A 19,111-nucleotide genomic window follows, 5' to 3' on the forward strand; every position below is an offset into this window, starting at 1 on the left:
GCAAAAGAAAAAACCCCAAGAGCTAAATCTCAGACTCTACAGGCCTCAGTTAGCATGTTGAATGTTAGAGTTCATGACAGTACAATTAAAAAAAAAGACTTAACAAGTTTGGAAGGGTTGCCAGGAGAAAGTCATCTCTCTAAAAAGAACATGGCAGCACAGCTTAGGTTTGCAAAATTGCAAATGAACAAACCACTCAAATGAATAATGTCCTTTGGAAAAACAAGACCAGAGTGGAGCTTTTTGGAAATGTTTGACAACGCAGTCTTTGGCAAAAACCAAACATAACATATCAGCACAAACACCTCATATCAACTGTCAAGCACGGTGGGGGAGGGTAGATGATTTGGGCTTGCTTTGCATCCACGGGACCTGAGTACTGTGCAGTCACTGAGTCAACCATGAACACCTCTGTTTACCAAAGTAGTCTAAAGGCAAATGTTAAGCTGTCTGTTTGACAGCTTGAGCTTGGGCCAAATTTGGTCGTGCAACAAGACAATGATCCCAAGCACAGCAGAAAATCTACATGAAGAAGAAAAAGAATGGAGAATCGAGTTGAAATGGCTGAGTCAAAGTCTCGACCTTAGCCTGATTCTAATGCTGTGGTGGGACCTTTAGAGAACTGTGCATAAATGAAAGCCTGCAAAAATTAATTAAATTGATGTTGTAAAGAAGACCACAAGAATGCGAGAGACTGATGAAGACAATAAGACAAGTTCTTGATACAAAAGATGTTCCTGGATTTTAGTTTTTCACACATTGATTGTGCATTTCGGTTTATTTTCTGTTAATGACACAATGACAGGGTGTAAAGCTGTGTTTTGCAGTTCATCTGAGGTTATATTTACTTAAGTTTAACACCTGCCAGTGACCAGATTTTAAAAAGTTCTTTTGTGATCTGTAAAACCTTAGGACTGAAAGAGCATGTGCATTTCTTTTTACCATGACTATATAGGACATGACTGCTGCACAGACTTGACACTAAAACTCTTGGGTCTTTCCAAATTAAAAGAAAATGATATTGTTTGTGTCCTCCTGTCTAAGAAAAAATCTTTCAAAAATAGGAATTTCTTTTGATTATATGAAAAGGTCTTGATAACAAGTAGCCATCAAATATATTTGCCTTGAACATTGACTAGTTTTTAACATATTTTTACTGTATCCACCAAATCAGAGTTAAGCTCTGCTTGGACAAGCAGTCTGGATCTTTCAGATCCTCTATTTGTTTTCGGGCTTTATTTAATTTACTGCTGGCAGAAGACAAGATTCCCACCAAATTCTCTCCCGGCTTATTTTTTATTTATTTATTTTTTTGTCTCCACTTCATTGAACTGTAACACATGACATTTTAGTGACTGCAGTTTTGAGGAATTTCTTCAGAGTTACAGGAAACCGGTTGTGATATAATGCAAGGAATATGAAACTGTGTCATAAAGTTCATGACCAGGCTGAGATTTATCGCCAATAGCTGAAACATAAACCAGACCGATGCCTGATAAACCTTGACTGCTACAATGGCCTGTTGGTCTTGGATGATTTTGACTTTGTATATAGGGTTACACAGTTCTGGTAACTGTCTGCTGTTGAGTGTGATGGAGTGTAATCTTGGGTTATTGGGACATTTGCTCACAGCCAAATTGTCACATAATACAGATTTAGGGAAGCAGGGTTTAGATGCATTTAGACAATTAAAGCCATGCTAAAGACAGACTGAAACGAGGACTGCACAACTATGCAAACTATGCTGCTAATGGTCAGACTTTTCAGTCCTCTGCCCTACCCTCTGAGAGAGTGAATTATAAGTATCACATTCCCACCATCCAAGCCGTTCCACATCCTCTCTCCTGACATTCGCAACCCTTAGGGCTTGAGTGCCAAGCAGGTCAGTGTGTTTCAAATCACTCCCAGACGCCTCTTTCTCACAGTTGCAGATGAGAAACAGGAGGGGAGGGGGGACCTTGACTTCTTAGAGCAAACCAACACAATGGTTGAGTAAACGTCCTTGTATCCTACGATGGAAATTGATTTATTGGTATAAGCAGCAGCATTAACATGAGGTTAACACGTTAAATCAGTGACAACAAACATATACGCAATTCATTTTTCTACAGATTATTATGAATAGCTTTTGAGTAGTGGTAAAATAACACTGTACAGATATAAACTGATCTATACATAAGTGTGCAAAACACTCCAACTAAAGAAGTGCTAGTATTTGCAGACACAGCACACACTCACACACATGATAGTGCACATTCAAAGTCACACAGGTTTACGGGTATCTCTCACAGATGTAGAACACCAGAAAGGAGCTATTCTGTCCTGTCTCCTTAGCATATCGCTGCCATCTTACTGGGGGCTCCACGACAGAACAAAATATTATGTTGATATTCACATAATGGAGCGCCTACCAGCTGTAACAGTTGTTTGTGACTTCTGTTGCATTGCATACTAACCCGTGAGTAAGATGGCAGAGAGTTTACAGCTTATTGCTCAGTCTTTGGGTCCTTCTAGATCAATGGTGTTCCCACATCAAATAGAATAAGGCATTATAGTTGTTTTGTGGTGGGACACGGGTGCCACATAAAAATACTTGATCATCATTTTGGGAAATGCTCCTCTTCGCTCTTCTGGCATGGTTGAGTTGAAAAGAGATACAGTACAAAGCTTAAGCCATCAGTTTGTAAATGTAAAGGATGTAAACACAGGAAGAAACTAGCAGCGATTCGGATTTCTGGGAATATGAATGGAATTTTGCAAACTTATCGCGGGTTTGGCACCACTGATCGGCAGTGGGATCAGTGAAGTGATCAGCAGTGGGGGCTAGGATTACTGTTTCTCGACACATGATTGGAAAATATACAAAAAGGCTTACACATGCAACAAGAGCTTTGGTAGTCCACTAGAGACCCATTGTGAGTAAGCCCATAAAGCAATGGGCTCGTAGCCCATAAGCTCTAGGTTAGGTTAGCTCATCTAGGAAATAACTGCACACAGTTGAGAAACAGTCCAGATTTGAACAAGAATGTTCTTTACATAATTACCTATTACATTATACTATTTGACAAAGTTGCTAAAAATGGCTAACATGGCTAAACTTGATACATGGTTCAGTTTATTTCTCAGTCATTAGCTTCACTAAAAATGCTTTGAAAACATCTGAGGCCAGTGTAGCCACACCTCTTATTTTCTTTCAATACCGCTTATAAAAGTAAAACAGACACTATGATTTTACAAGAAGCCAAAATATGTTTTGGAGATATAGAGGTATCATTAGCTAGCTTAATGTTCTTTTCTGTGACCCCTTTGAGTTAGTTATGTTCTACCAGTGATGCATATAAGTATAGATGGATGTGTTATATATATGATGAAACGTGTTAATGTGGAGGTGAACCTTTGGTTTTGGACCAAGTCAGGTCCCCTGTTTTCCCTTGTTTCCTGTCTTTATGCTAAGATAAGCTAAACTAAGCTAACTGTGTGCTGGCTGTAGCTTCACAGTCAATTAAATGACCGGCAAAAAACCAAGTATACACATTTCCCAAAATGCAAACCCACCTCTAAATGTGGAGTGTCTACCATCTCACAAAGCATTCTTTACCTATGTCATTATAAAGGTGATTTAGGCTGAGTAAAAATATTGTTACTGCAGTCTAACACTTTATAAAAGTGGTCATTATATGAGTATATATTTGCATTGGGTTATAAAGCAGAGATGTCAAGAAAACTGTTGTATTTGTATGTTGAAATTCACAGTGTTGTAGGAATTTGTTTTGGTCAATGATCAGACTTTTGGTTACTCCTTTATCTACCTGCAACCCCATGTTTCCTGTTGAGTCAGCTGCTTTAAAAGAGGACCTGACTTTTTGTGAAGTCTACTGTGCAGTATGCTCACTAGAAACTAGAAAAAAAAAATTGTGTTTTTGTCAGTGATTTTGTTCAGATACATCCAGAGTGCACCCCTTTCTTGATAACTCAAAAAAAGCAGTGGGACTTAAACATCAGGCGAATAAACTTTAAAGTCATCCTCTAGTTTATACCACGTAGTAGCTCAGGGAATAATAAGTATGAGCCAAATACACTGTACAACAACTGTCACTAGCATGCTTTCCTGTTTTTCATTATCAGTAAGTAGCAAACTCCAGGGGACTCATCACTCGTCATCCCCTCTGACGGAGAACAGTCAGCTTTTTCCTTCCTGCAGCATCCTTCCCAGTGGTGCTGCCCTTTACAGGAATAGCACACTTGGCTCCTGATAGAGAGCAATTTATAGTGAGGCTCAGCTGCTTCCCTTTAAAAGTTCTCCTCCTCCTGCTTTCCTCCTCCTTCTTCTTACAAGCTACAGAGTCACTGTCCGTGGGTGTGGGAACAGAAGGAGTTTGTTGGAGGAAGTTTAGTCTGCTGAGAGGCTCAGGAAACACCGGCGTATTGAAGTTCCCCAATCCATTTTCATCCCTTTTATTCCAGTTCCTAATGCATGCCCGCCAGATTCATGTTTTGCTTCTGCAGTCCTCACGTAGATTATTGTCTGAATGTGTACATTTTTTTGATTTATGTATTATAGTATGAGTATTGGTCACATTTTAAGTGCTTGATGGGGATACGGAAAAGCTTCAAAGACCCTCCTCAGCCGGGAACTCAGTTGCTGTACTTTCTGATGCTGCGGTCAGTGTGGAAGTTGTTGGGCTCTGGACTTTTACACTGAATACTGGTGCCATTCATGGGTCCGGTGCTGCTCAGCTGATTGTCGGAGTAACACCAGCAGCACAAACACGACTTGCAGAACATGTGAAGAGAGGAAAGGGAACATTTTAACATGGCAGCGTTTGCAGACAGGATTTTTCACTCGTGGAGATCACATTTCTCGTTTGCTCCCTCGACTCCTTTCTCATGCAAGCTTGAAACATGGTTAATCTCAGTCTCGGTCCCTTTGACATAAACTAACTCGTGACCTCGGCCAGTAAAATTAGTACATAAATCATCAGGCTGCTTTTACATTTTGGTTACCAAAAGTCATCACAAGCTAAGAGTTGTTTGCTTTCCCAGCCTGACCAAAAACATTAGAAGAAGTGTGGGTGTGTGGAATATAAAAAGAGTGATTTTGCATGCATGCCACGTGTGTATATATCCATGCCTACTATACCTTGAAGCAATTTTTGAACTTCTTGCTGACAAAGTAGAGGATAATGGGATTTATGCAGGAGTTGATTGTTGCAAGGTTCATGCCAAAGTAGTCCAGGATCAACAGGAAACTAAAAACAGAGAACAGGAGAAATATTGAAGAAATAATTTTCAAACATTTTTGGAAGCCTAGCTTCCAAAGAAGCTAGTGACACCCTGAGTTAAATCACCCTGTGCACTCCCATACTCTTTTTCCCAGTAGATTTTTGAGGAACTTGTTTGTCAGAAGTCTATTCTTCTAGAAACTCACTTGAGCAGCTCACATCGCATTTTCTCTCTCTGGTTGTAAATCATCTTCTTAAGAAGCCTGCTAAGGTGCAGTGGGAACCAGCAGAGGGCAAAGATGAGGACGAGGGAAAAGACAGCTTTGGCCACCTCTCTCCTCTGCAGAGGGAAACAACAGATTACTGTGTAGTCTGAAGATGATGTTTAGCTAATGAAATGTCAAATGTTAAAGCAATGGAATAAACACTGGGATTATATTTGGAGAGAAAAGGCTATTTAGAAATGTTGTTGAACCTGTTTGAGGTGCTCACTGAGAGCAATCCGGAGGCTGCCATTCCTGCGGTTGAGCATCTCGCAGGTCATGAGAGTGTAGAAGATAGCTGTGCAAATCAGTGGTACACAAAAGTAGAAGCCAAACAGCCACCAGTCCTTTGCATCTCTGTAGAACTAGAGAGCGACAAGCACAGTGACGCAGTTAGTTATGAAAAACTGCAGTAAATTCATGTTTTACTGTGACCTGGGAGTTTGAGACTAGGGAGCTGAAGGTTTATGACCTACTGGGAGTCTAGACCGCCGAATTCCGCACATTTCCCATACATACATATATTGATGCCCCTTAAGCTTATCCTTGCACATACAATAATGTGAAAAAAGTACTTTTTCACATGATCATATACAGTCCTGTGAAAACACCCCCACGATTCAATAGCGTGTTGAACTACTGTTAGCAGCAATGACTTGAGGTAATGATTTTCTGGAAGACTTTATCAGTCTCTCACATCATTGGAGGAATTTTGGCTCACTCTTCTTTACAATGTTGCTTCAGTTCATTGAGGTCTGTGCAAATTTGTTGAGGCACAGTTCTCTTAAAATCCCACCGCAGCATTTATTTTTTATTGCTTTTTCTGGTATGTTTGGGATCATTGTCCTGTTGTATGACTGGATTTTCAGACAGATGGCTTGACATTTGACTCTAGAATACTTTGGCATACAGAGGAGTTCAGTGCTGACCTCAATGACTGCCAGGTGCCCAGATCCTGTGGCTTCAAAAAAAGCCCAAGTCCTCACCACTCCACCATTGTGCTGACAATTGGTATGAGGTGTTTGTGCTGATATCGTGTGTTTGGTTTTTGCCAAACATGGCATTGTCAAACACGGTCAAACTTTCCACTTTGGTCTCGTTTGTTCAAAGGACATTGTTCCAGATGTCCTGTGGTTTGTTCAGATGCAACTTTGCAAACCTAAATTGTGCTGCAGTGTTCTTTTTAGAGAGAAGAGACTTTCTCCTTACTCCACTTCCTTTCTCTTTCCAAACAAGCCGTACTTGTTCAGTCTTTTCCTAATCGTACTGTCATGAACTTTAACATTTAACATGCTAACTGAGGCCTGTAGCTCCTGGGGTTTTGGCAGCTTCTCTGAGCATTGCATGATCTGACCTTTGGGTGAATTTGCTGGGACGTCCACTCCTGGGAACACTGGAAACTGTCTTGAATGTTTTCCACTTCTAAATAATCTTTCTCTCTGGTGAATGAAGGACTTGAGATTCTTTGACAAATAGCCTTCCCAGAGTAATGAGCAGCAACAATTTGCCTCTCTAACACTGTGTGTACTCCTTGACATGGCGCTAAAACACACCTGAATGCTCCAAACCAGCAAACTGCTGAAATTTCTGCTTTTATAGAGGTGCTCACATTTGCTGAGGATCAAGTCTCCTCTTAATTCTTATGGAAGACTTTTTTTTAACCCTTTAAAACCAAGCGTATCGGATTTGATACATGTGTTTTTGTGAGTTTTTGAGACTTCTGCATCATCGGCGTGACTTTTTTTTTACCCTCAAAAAATCATATAAATTGCATGACAAATTTTTAATGACTAAATTGCAAAAATATGGCTTATGTAGCAAATGTGATACAAATTAAACCTCATATATGCAGATTCAAATTTTAGCTATTTCTATACATTTTGTCTAAAGGTTCGACAAACACTCCATTATCTAAAAAATGAAAGATTTCTGGTGGTTATTTCATGGTTCAGGTTTTAAAGGGTTTAGGACTTTATGCACTTTCTGCACTATAATCTATAGTTCCATTTCATCTGCTATTCACGTGGCCCTAACATTTTTAAAAAGCCTAAATAAGATGTCATATGTGGTGTTGGGCTATGGAAGTAAATTGAAAATCATTAAACTGGACTTCATGCTATAGTAGAATCTATGCTTTTGTAACCGAAACAGTTCTCCTCACACCACTACCAGCCTCCCCCTGTACTCCAGTGTTAATGAAGTCCATGTGAATGCTGCACTGTACACAGACTGTGTAGCAAGTCTGAAATCAAGCCGTTCTAATTACACTGTGTATAATAAGAGCCTCTGGTTTTCTGTGGTTCTAAAAAATATTCTAAATATGCACTTTCAAGTTTTTCTGGACTCTTTCACTTCGTAGAACCACTTCAGGTTTTGGTATCTTGTGCTTTATGGACAAAACAGAATTTGGTGTCTTTCAAAAATATCCTATTTCATTGCTGTTAAACAATGGCACAGACTTTAGCACTGTATTGATATCTGGGAGAGATTACCTCAAGGGTATGCACATGTGGCCTGAGCCTGAGGCCCCAGGTCTGTGTAATTGCACTTGGCCTGCAATCAATTACGTGGTCCAAAATTGTGAAATAGGGCATAATCACAGGTCTATTCCTTTAATATTCACTGGAACGGATTCATGGCTGCATTCTAGTTTTCTCAAGGTCTAAACATGCTTTACTGGGGTACCGATGCTTTAAAAACATGCGCCCATATATGATAAAAATAGCACACCAGTGCACCAGCTGTCCATTAGAAACACTTACCGACTCCAAACGAACAATACAATGCTTTTACGATGATGGCAATGATCATGATGGAACTATTATGCTGATCTTACACTCTGAGTAGTTCTCCCACGTGTGTGTTTCCCATGTCAGCAGTCCAGGATGATCATTTTGCCTCTACATTACAGAATTCAACAATTCTTTTGCACATTCTGGCTTTAGTGCAGTCTAAAAAGTCGGGCACAAAATGCAATTTCTTTAAAGGGATGGCAAAGTGGTAACAGCACACCTCCATGAAGGCACTCTGGGGACTAAGCATGCAAGTGCGTATGGTTTTGTTGCCATAGTCGAAGGTGATCATGTCGAAACCGATGGCCTCCGGCACAGCCAGGATGAGTGAAAGCACCCAGATGGACACGATCTCAATGACGGTGATCAGAGGGATGCCCACGCCCTGCACTCTGCTCCACGACGCCACAGCCCGGTATCTGAGACACAGCAAGACACAAAGTTATCACCTGGCATATGGCTTTTTATGCCATAACTGTTACACACAATGAGCTGCTTAGATTAAAGCACCGGCTGATTTTAAGTTACTGCAGTAATGACTGTAATTGCTGCAGTTATCCTTACAGCACCCTGGGATACAAATAATGTAAGACGAATATAAAATGTCAGTTTAATGTTTAAAACAGGTCGGCAAGAGTTCAGCTGTGTGATAAAAATGTAATACTAAAGTAAAGTTTTCTTCATCTCTCCTGATTGACAAAGCTAACAAGAGCTTCCTTATGCATGGCAGCACACCAAGCACAACAAACTGCTCAGTCAGCAAACACTATCAAAATGTTAAGAATTCATGAGCAGAGATGATCAATTGTTTATTTTAAATATCTAATATTTATATTTTTGCGAAGCCTCCAAACAGACTGGCCCATGTTGGCAGAGGGGTCTGTGTGTTGGCTTGTGTTTCCCGTGCACTGAATACTTGTTTGCTTGTTTGTTTCATTAATGGAAACCACTTGTCGAAATGTTTTAGTAAAATCGGGCATCAAGATTTTATAGCAAAAACAATATATTTTTCATGACACATTTGAATTTCTCTGTTGAACAACATGGTGGCATTTATATTTTACTAAGTGGTAATGTATCCACCTTTTCCTCTTCCTCCAACATTGAAAAGATACAAACACACACACACACAGATGAAGATATGCTACACATTTCCTGGAAACAAATGGAGAGCATCTGCACTTGAACTACAACCGTACAGCGCTGCAGCCTGGCTTTTCTCATAACAGAGGTCATTAATATTGTCTTCTTATAGCTGAGCCCCGGTGCTCTAGGTGAGCCTCTTATCTATAAAGTTGAGCGTAGTAGATAATATGAGATGACCGTGAGCTTCAGCACTTCATGATCATCAATTATTCATTAAGGAAATTCTATTAAGGTGCTATTAAAAAAAGAACTTGTCAATATGCTTGCAATCAACATACTGTAGACTAATGTTAACATCAGAAGTAATGTGTGCAGCTTATATATAATATACCACTCCATAAAAGAAGTAAAGAGTCTCTTTTTTGAGGGGGGGTTGGTATGAAAAAGCACAGAAGTTGCAGTAAAGCAATAGAAAAGAAAGCAAAGGTATGACTCTTGAGTGATTATGCACAATCAGTACTGACGTAGTGTAGCAAGTTTCCTGGAACAGATGATCTTAGCATTCCTGCCATTACCCTGAAATCCAATCGAAATGCTCATACATTTTGTTGAAATTAATTCCAACATCTCCTGTTTATGTTAGAAAAAAATATTTGCCAGCAACTAATCTAAAGCAATGTTCTCTTGTGCCGAGCACAATATGGATTAATTGGCACGGCTGGTCGGCCAAATCGAATTTGTTTAATTTTCTTTCCAGTTGTTTGGCTGCTGTTTTCAGCTTCTACTGTTTCCATCTAAGAAAAGCGTACGCGGATGATCGTGCATGTTTCTGCGCAGAGACCTGGCTGGGTGAAAGAATGTAAGCTCTGTGGGAAGCTGCTGCTTTTAATAATGGGGAAAAAGCAAAAACTGGTTCACTAGTTAATAAAACTGAAGTTCACACTTAAGCAAATACACGCACAGATGTCAGGGAAATATTGGTGTACAGTGTGAGCTTTTTAAATGCCAGATCCTCATATAAGAGCTCTCTACTATGTGACTGAGCAGTGTGGCAGTGTGGCAGCACTGACCTGTCGACGCTGAGGGCGCACAGATTGAGCACTGTGATGCCCACAGATGCTTTCTGCAGGAAGGGAAATAACTTACAAAGGTACAGGCCCACAATACTGTCATTGAATGGGAAGCGTGATGCCAGGAGCTGGAAAAAAAGAAAAAAAAGAAAGAATTTAAATCCCATTTAGTACGTATTCTTTACGCGCATCAGCAAAAGTCATACTTCCCCGATGTATCGTTAAAAAGTAAATAATTTTCTTTGTCTTCACATGCGTTTTACAAGCCTGCTGTTACTGTAGTTTTCCCAACTAAAATGGATCCTTTTGCATAATTAAGACCTTCCTAGTGGATTTTACTTTGAAGCCCGTCAAAGATCCGGCAGTGTCATCTTAACATCACTGTCAGTCTGACAGGGACCACATCCAGTATTGGAGAAATCTCAATATTGGCTTTATACTTTTATCACTAGTGTCTAACAGTTTTTTCCTACTACTTCTTCCTTTGGTAAAATTAGTCAGGGTCACGTAAGCACTTGGACACTGAAGCGTTTTTCAGCAGCACAAAAGTTTTGCAAAGCAAAACAAAAGACAGTGTTTCTGGAAACAATGTCTTTGCCCCGAGGAAGACAACAGGAGGTTTCAACATTGTAGATGTGGCTCCTTCTTTGTTTATGCATAAACTGCTCCCCCATGCAGAAGGATTGTTGTTTCCTCTTTGCACATGTGTTGCTCAGACTACAAAGTCACTCTGCCCTCAAAGTCCCAAGATAATTTTAACCAGGTGCTTTTTTTTTCTTGGTTAAACCACATCCTATAATGAGCTCAAAGGATCAGGTTGACTGATCGCTTCATTTTGCCATCATTCTTTATTATTGCAAAAAAACCATGACAGTGTTTACTGAAAGAAATCAAATGAAGGCAGGGGGCCCTGTAATGATTTAACATAGTCATTCACATTCTGAAGAGGTCCCAGCGTAAACAAAAACGTCGAGTCAAACCAAACTGAAACGAGCTGCAGTTGTGCTCTCGTGACAGTGTCTTTTAAAGCTGCTGATAATCATTAAAAGACTGTTTAACATGTTTAACAGTTGCTTATTTGGGTAAAACTAATAATAATAATTATAATCCTCATAAAGACAAGAATAAAACCAGTCGATTTTAAACATGACCAACCGAATAAGCTCCCATGTTCCTATTTAACCTCACTTTTATTTGGATTATAAAACATTTAAGTACAACAGTTATTTATCACTTGTGGAGCAGTGTGATTTGAAAAGCCTGTCTCAGGTCAGCGCAAGGCCAGTGATGTGTGTGACTACAGCCTGATTCTTATGTTTAGTTATGTCAGCCATACTGCTGCTTGTCTCATCGCCACACGAAGGCGATAACAACCCAGCTGATTAGGCTTTCCCATCTATTTGTACACTCACTCAGGCCCTTTCCCACTCACCCCCCTCTCCCCTCTTCTCCAGCCTGCCTGTAATATTCCACTTTATCTGTGCATATCGCCTTCGCTGTCCCTGCATTTCATCATATTCACAGCGAGACGTGTCACTCAGCAGCCTTGACATGAAAATAAGAGTTTAGAGTAAGCAAAAAAAACTGTACCTTGTACACATTGATGGGTATATCAATGACAATGTAGATAAGGTCGCCCAGGGCCAGGCTGGCAATGAGGGCGTTGGGTCCATTCCTCATGCATTTGTGCTGGTATATAATCCTCAGCAGGGTGCTGTTGCCCAGTATCCCGACTACAAAGACTATAATGGAAATGGTGGTGTTGATGTACTTAAAATGCGCGCTGATTGAGGTAGTTACAGTGCAATTAGGTGGCTTCTTTACTGTAGTCACGTTGCCAGAGCCAGATACCACCGCTTGTGTCCACTGGTGGATGCCGGGCGCCGTGCTTGGACTGACAGTGCTGTAGAGACCGGACTGGAGGGTGGAGTGGACGAGAAAGCTGGAGAGAGGGTCCTGCTCCGCTTCAGCTCTGTTTATTTGGCAGATTCCTCTGGCTGCCATACAGGCCATTAGCAAAAACACACGTCCAGCTGGAGAGCCCATTATGGGACGCATTGAGCGCTTTGATATCACTGACAGAAAGATGGTCCCAATGTATCACTGGTAAGAAGAGAAAACAAACAAAAGCAAGAAAGACGTGGTTATTTTTCAGAACGCTCACAGTAAATCTGAAAAGACGGGAGTGTAATGTTAGAAGTCAGAGATGACGAGAAAGTTCGATGGCCTTAATGTCCCTTTCAAAAGCTATGAGGAAGTTCAGCAACATCTTTATGACTTCAAAAAGGTTTTGCCAAGGGGGCACAGATGGATGATGCCAGGAGTAGTTACAGTGAGGATGAGGCATCAACAGAACACGTCGGGGATCTGTTTTGCTCTCAGTCAATCCTGCAAGAAGCAGCACTTGGTTGTATCGATAATGTTGCAGCTGGACGTTGGGGTTTTATGTCAGCTTGTGCCTTTTTGACAACAAGCCCTTCATGTGAGTTTGATTTCCTATGTTCTGCATTCTCCATCTGTTTCTAATTTCAAAAAGTTTAGACTTGCGGTACTGAGCTTTTTATAGACACGCTGGATTGATTTCTAGTTAGCTGAGTAATGCAAGAGTCCAGGTTAAAATAAAAACCAGATGAAGACCCCAAACCCACAGAACTAAGAGGTAGTAGTAGTAGTTTATAACTTGAATCCCTCTTCTTATTAAAAGGAAAAAAAACAACCCTACTACAACAACAACAACAACAACAACAACAACAAACTTTCTGGACAAAATCAGAGTAAGAGAGAAAGTTTTAAACTATCACATCCATGGTGAAGCCCTTTTCATCATGTCACAGTACCGGCAACTCTTATAGCCCAGAGTTCTTCCTGTTCAAAGTCCCAGCTGTCACCAAGTACACAAAGAACTATTTAGCAGCCAGCCCTTCAAGTAGCATCACAGTTTAGCATCAGCATGACACTGCTGGGATCTGTGACAGCACGCAAACTGATCTATCCATAAATAATAAATACATTTGGTTTTCACCTACCGCTTCTAAAATGTCTGCCTGGCCCCCTTGGAAAGCGTCAGGCAAACTTTCAGCTGAAGCCCCCAGACATCTGTATCACATCACATGAGTAATTAACGCACTATCAAAGCCGCAGCGTATCCCACTTGGTTTGAGCAATGCACCCGTCTGCTCTGAGGTGCCTTCGCATTATGGCTCAGAGTTTCCTGTGGAGAGTTTGCAGTACGTCTGAGTGTGTGCGTGCTCAGTTGTGTGAGTCTGAGGTTTTGTGTACCTCTACATGTGTATATGTGTGGGTGTGTGTGTGTGTGCGTGTCAGAGCACCAGTGAGACACTTTGACTGGGTGGGATAGTAAATCTCCACCTCCCTTTGGTAACAGACTGGGCCCCCTTTGGAAACATCACCCTCCTCTCTTCTCTCTCCTCTCTCAGAGGCACCGCCTGCTGACAGTCATCTCCAAGGCGCAGCAGCACCCACACACACACACACACACACACAAGGGCAGGGGCATCTGGGAGCCCAACGCCCCTCCAATCTGCCCCTTTCCTTAAATCCCTCCCACCTCCACTTTCAATCCCCTCTGACTCGCATTATGTCTTGTATACATTACATACAACTGTTTCCTCACACAAAAGGCAGCAGAGATTAGACTGGAAGGAGGAAGGCAAGAGGAAGTCAGTGTCCATGTTGTGATGTTGTGTTTGTTTCATCTAAGAGTGGGAAACGGAGACGGGAAGTGGGAGCTAACCATCAGTCAGCCTTTACATCAACATACTACGAGCTGTGTGGGTGGCCGAGCCACATCACACTTTCTTAACTTTTGATTTATTTAAGGTGTGAAGATGTATAATATCTGTTGAATAAGTGATAAGTTAGGGAAAAAGCATTAAACAAGCGTTCTGCTCCATTACCAGACTTCTAAATGAACAAATATTAAATCAGCTGGAAATTTGTTTCACCTTTTTAAGGGGAAAAAAAAACCCAAACAGAGGAAAAATAAACAAAATTCCCAAACTGAGTGCTGTCTGAGATAACTAGACGCCTGAGATGGGAGAAGAAGCCATTTCGATGTCAAGCGAGAAGAGTGCTTGTGCATCAGTGTCCATTATGGATTTCAAAATAGTTTATGATGTGAGCTGAGAGCAGGAAGAAGGCTATCGAAGTCACCGCAATCTCTGCTTTGCAATGCCAAAAAAGCTGACGCAGCAACTGCACAAAGAGGAAAACACCACTCAGTTGTATGCCATTCCTGATACAGAACTGGCTGCATATAAGCTAAAAGTGAAAAACTGTCTTCTCAATAGATTAAATGGCCAAAAAAGCGACAAAAAGTTGTGTTTTATGTTGATTCTGAGCATTTGTGGACTTTCCAAAGTTTTCTTTTGCATAGAAATAAGCCTAAACCTGCACTTTAAACCTAAACCTGCAATGTCAAAGGTATTTCATTTATTAGGCACTTTTGAAAAATTTAAGCTGTATCTACGTTACAGCGATACATATACACGCAATTGTTAAGAAGCAGTAGATATAGTTTTGTGTGCAACATGCTGTAGAAATCATATATTTATTATTGATCATGCACACACTACATGACGAAAGAAAGAGAAATCCGGGTGAAACGTACACATACATGCACACATGGTATATGCAAGCACTCACTGATTGGCTGTGGCCCTGAGACCTTCGGTGTCAAAGGGCGCTGAGTGAATATCCACTCAGTCTCTATTGTTTAAATATGTTTTCTCCTGAGAATTTTAATTTCTCGTGGGAGGCTCCGTGCTGTAGGTGTGTACAAAGGTTTCCTTCTACCACCGGTCATCCAAACTAATTGATGAATGATGAATGACCTCTTTGCAAAAGTGATTAATCACTAATGTGTTATAGTTATGGGCTCAGTAAAGGTTATTTATAATTATGAGAAAGCATGTCACAAATTATTTTCTTGTTTGCATCATGTCATTATAAAATATTTCTCCTGATAACCTTAACTAATAAAAAATATTCAATTTTCAAGATGAGGTTAAAAATTTATATTATTGCTATCAAATGTAAATTAATACTATGTGTTAAATTCATATATAGTTTAACAATAATATATATATATATAGTGAATAAAACTTTTATGCTTCCTCAGATAAAGTATAATTTCAGCACATATGGTTGATTTTCAGGTACTTTTCCTACAGTCAAATGTGACTTAATTGGGTAATGCCAATATTTACAGCCATCTGAAATTAAAGGGATCGTGTTTTCTTTAATTGTAGTCATGAATATATCATGGCTTCTGAATTAGTTATGGTCAGCAGTGGCGAATATTTAATTTATTGGAACGTGATTTGCTGACGGCATCTGATTTCATACCCCTATTTTTTCCCCTCCAAAGTCCCCTGATTGTTGGCAGCTTCTATGACATTTTAACTTTTTTTTTTTGGAGGGGCATGGGGGGGGTAGAGTCTTTGTTAGTAAATCCATTAATATATAAATGATGAAACCTTTACCTGCTCCCAGTTGCTTTGGCTTTCATGTTGTTGTTGTGTTGTTGTTTGGATCGTAATCAGGTATTAATGCCATTCTGTCTGAACTCAAAGATGGCAGGCTGCCTGGTAATTCATATGCTTGTTCTCTGATGGCATCTGTCGAAGTGTGCTCTCTGCATATTGGTACATACCCTATGGGAAATTTCAATCCAGCCCCAGACTGAGTGGGATGTAAGCAATTTCTTAACTGGGACACTTGCGTGAAAACAGAAAGAACAGAGAGAGAGAGAGGGAGCGAGAGAGATACTGGGAGAGAGGGACCGAAGCAGAGAGGGAGGGAGAGAATAGGTTTGAGGCCAATCCTACAGTGACAAGCAGCGACAGAGTGAAGAGGGCTCAGTATACTGCCTGGCTTTATTAATTTGGGCCATATGGCTCACGCAAACAAAAAGTTACAGCACACAAGAAATTTTGACTCTGAATGGAAGAAATTTTCATTGTAGTCTGATTAGTGCCAGCACTTGACTTCATCTGAAATTTATCAATATAATATTAACAGACTATTTTAATTAGAAGGAGGGAAGCTTTGTCAAAGCGGCGATGATGATGACGGCTGATGAAAAGAGCCTGTAGAAAAAATCTGTTCATGAGAACTCGTCTGTTTTAAAGTTCATGAAACTTACTACACTGTGGCCTTGAGGCAGTGGCAGTATGTTGTTTTTGTGCAACTTTGGCTATGCTAAATCTGCAGGAAAAACAAATTGTTGGGGTCTGGGAGCTCCTTATCTTTTGGAACTGCACATTTTCCTCAAAACAGTAATGTAAAATATGACAGTAATCCAGATTTTTTGTCTCATTAGAGAAATAAGGTTAATAAAACTAAAAGCCAGTTTTCTAGAAATATGTGTATTATTTCCGTACTTGGCTTACGGTACATCTTTATCCAGAGATGGCAGAAAGGAAAATAAAAGGAATACTTCAGATTAGCTCAAACAGCTTGCTGTGAAATGTGAGGGGGCAGCTTGTTTTGCTCTTAAGAATATTGAAGCTTTGTTGGTTCATGTCTCAGAAATACATTACTAGACATCAGCTTGGAAAGCCAAATGCTCTCCCACTCCGGCCTGATACTGCTGTGATTCATGCAGAATGTGGTTTGTCATTGTCTTGCTGAAATAAGCAAGGTTGTCCCTGAAAACGATGTCATTTGGCAGCACAGGTTGCTTAGAAACGTGAAGATATTGGTCAGGGTATTGCTTACCTCCTGACCTAAAAACTGATTGGTCAGACTACAGGACATTTTTCTGCTTCGAGCTTGATTTTATACGTTTTACTTTTTATATGGTAGAGTTATGAGTTACATTGTTATAAGTTACAGTGAAACTAAGTGTCCACTAACACACATTATTTACAATTTATCAAATCTGTCTTTTTTTTATTCTTATTTTTTATACAATGCAGAACACCAAGGTCACAGCCATGCGGTGTTGTTTTTTGGCCTTGTGTTTTTGCAAACAGAGATTTCACTTTTTTATCTTATGTATTAGTTTTTGTTCAGGACATCTTTAGGACAGTGTGATTGTGTGCGTGTGTATGGGTGTGTGTGTCTAGCCCATTAGAGCCCAGACCCATTTTTATTGTCAGGAAAACTTTGGGAGAGTCAAAGTTGGAACTTTAACAGGAACTTTCCTCAATGTGTAAAGAGGCGGTGACACATGTGTGACCCTGGGTTCTCATGGGCTAGACGTCAGCAGTTTATCTGCATTGGTGGCTTTATTAATGGTGGAGTCCTCAGTATTTACATAGTGCGCTGTTATTAGCAGCTAACTGGCGTTAGCTCTGTCCAGGGTGTAACCCACTTTTTACTCTATGTTAGCATAGACAAACTCCAGCAAACCTGTGACTCTAAGTTAAACACGCGGTTAAGTGGGTTGATTAAGTTGCATTTTTATGTATTTGACAAGCGTTCCTTTACAAGTGACACAAAGTCCCCTTAGCAAACCAACTTGTTTGGCGAGAGCATCCAGACTAAATCACGACCTCTTATAAATGCACCTCGGATCTACTCTGCAAGCACTTCTTTTCAGAAAGGTGTTTGCTTTCCAAACTTTCTAAAATCAATCTGGAAACAACTTGGATATGTCAAGAATGGATTTAGGCTGGTATTTTGAACAAGACTTTTCATTTGCTATGAATTTTCAAAACTATCATCATGCCATGCAAACCCAGTACTGATGTCTAAACATAGAGCTCTCAGACAACATGGTAACTGATAGCGGAGTCTCTCACAGCGCAGCCTAGACACATTCCTGTTTATAATCTGGCTCTTGTTGGACAGAGGCTCAAAGCACTGATAAACTCAGTCTCTGCCCATCTCACTTTGCTTTCCCCTATCAGAAAACCCATGAGTGCATGCTCAAAATTTCTAGGAATAATTATAACTCCATTACACTCTGACCAGTAAACACTTCAGAGAATACTAATCGACTATTAGATATTTTCTTTTTGGTATTCTTTTAAATTATTGATTTCTTGTGTATGTTCTCTGTAAATCTTCACATTTGCGTAGAGCTGTGGTGCTGCTGCGCTGCAAGTCTCACCAAAATGCAGTATAAACAGCCACTGAAGCCACGATCAACACTTTGCTGCCTATACTTCAGTTAGGTTACATTTGAAAAACATCTGCGGACAATTTGAACATGGCACGCTACTGGTAAACACAGCTGTAAAGATCAAGTGGCCAAACAGAAGATAACAAACCTCCGTTAAGAAAGACTGATGGGATTTACTTGTTGAATTTCCAGATGTTGCTCCGGTCAGTTACCTGATAATGATCTAATATTAGACGACAATTTCAGCTTCTTTTTAGGAAACTATTCTGGCCCTCAGAAAAACAAGAGAAAGTGTTGATGAAATGGCTGTGCGTTTAGCTACAGGTGGTTGAGCCTAAAATGATTTACTTCAATCTGAAACACCGACTAGTAAGTTTACATATGTAAGTGACGGCAGTCTGTCAAGAGCTGCCCTCCTGTCTGCCAAACCTGTGCATGTGTTTCTTCCAATCAGTTCCCAACTGCCCATTATATATACAGTTGCTATTTCAATCAGACAAACCTCCTGCCTTGCCCTCCGTCTCTCTCCAGAACACTTAATCCCTCCACTCATTTCCCTTGATTGCTAGCAGTGTTGCTTTCTGCT

General features: G+C 40.4%; 1 protein-coding gene across 1 annotated transcript; it reads right to left on the bottom strand.

Annotated features, from left to right (window-relative positions):
* Window positions 1-1,999: 1,999 nt before the first annotated feature.
* Window positions 2,000-13,744, bottom strand: ednraa (endothelin receptor type Aa). Its single transcript, XM_003449710.5, has 8 exons — window positions 13,460-13,744; window positions 12,024-12,536; window positions 10,434-10,561; window positions 8,498-8,696; window positions 5,698-5,850; window positions 5,429-5,562; window positions 5,141-5,249; window positions 2,000-4,773 (listed from the first exon to the last, which is right to left on the bottom strand). Exons 2-8 carry the CDS (start codon window positions 12,489-12,491, stop codon window positions 4,636-4,638), a joined length of 1,329 nt encoding a protein of 442 aa, XP_003449758.2. The 5' UTR covers window positions 12,492-12,536; window positions 13,460-13,744; the 3' UTR covers window positions 2,000-4,635.
* Between the last annotated feature and the right edge of the window lie 5,367 nt (window positions 13,745-19,111).

This window comes from Oreochromis niloticus, linkage group LG6, assembly GCF_001858045.2.
Source record: "Oreochromis niloticus isolate F11D_XX linkage group LG6, O_niloticus_UMD_NMBU, whole genome shotgun sequence".
Lineage (NCBI taxonomy): Eukaryota > Metazoa > Chordata > Actinopteri > Cichliformes > Cichlidae > Oreochromis > Oreochromis niloticus.

Coding starts and splice junctions, on each gene's coding strand:
- ednraa (XM_003449710.5), bottom strand. CDS start 12,491: ATGCGTCCCATAATGGGCTCTCCAGCTGGACGTGTGTTTTTGCTAATG. Junction 5,563..5,697: donor TCAGTGAGCACCTCAAACAG/GTTCAACAACAT, acceptor TTCCCTCTGCAG/AGGAGAGAGGTGGCCAAAGC. Junction 5,250..5,428: donor ATGCGATGTGAGCTGCTCAA/GTGAGTTTCTAG, acceptor CTCTGTTTTTAG/TTTCCTGTTGATCCTGGACT.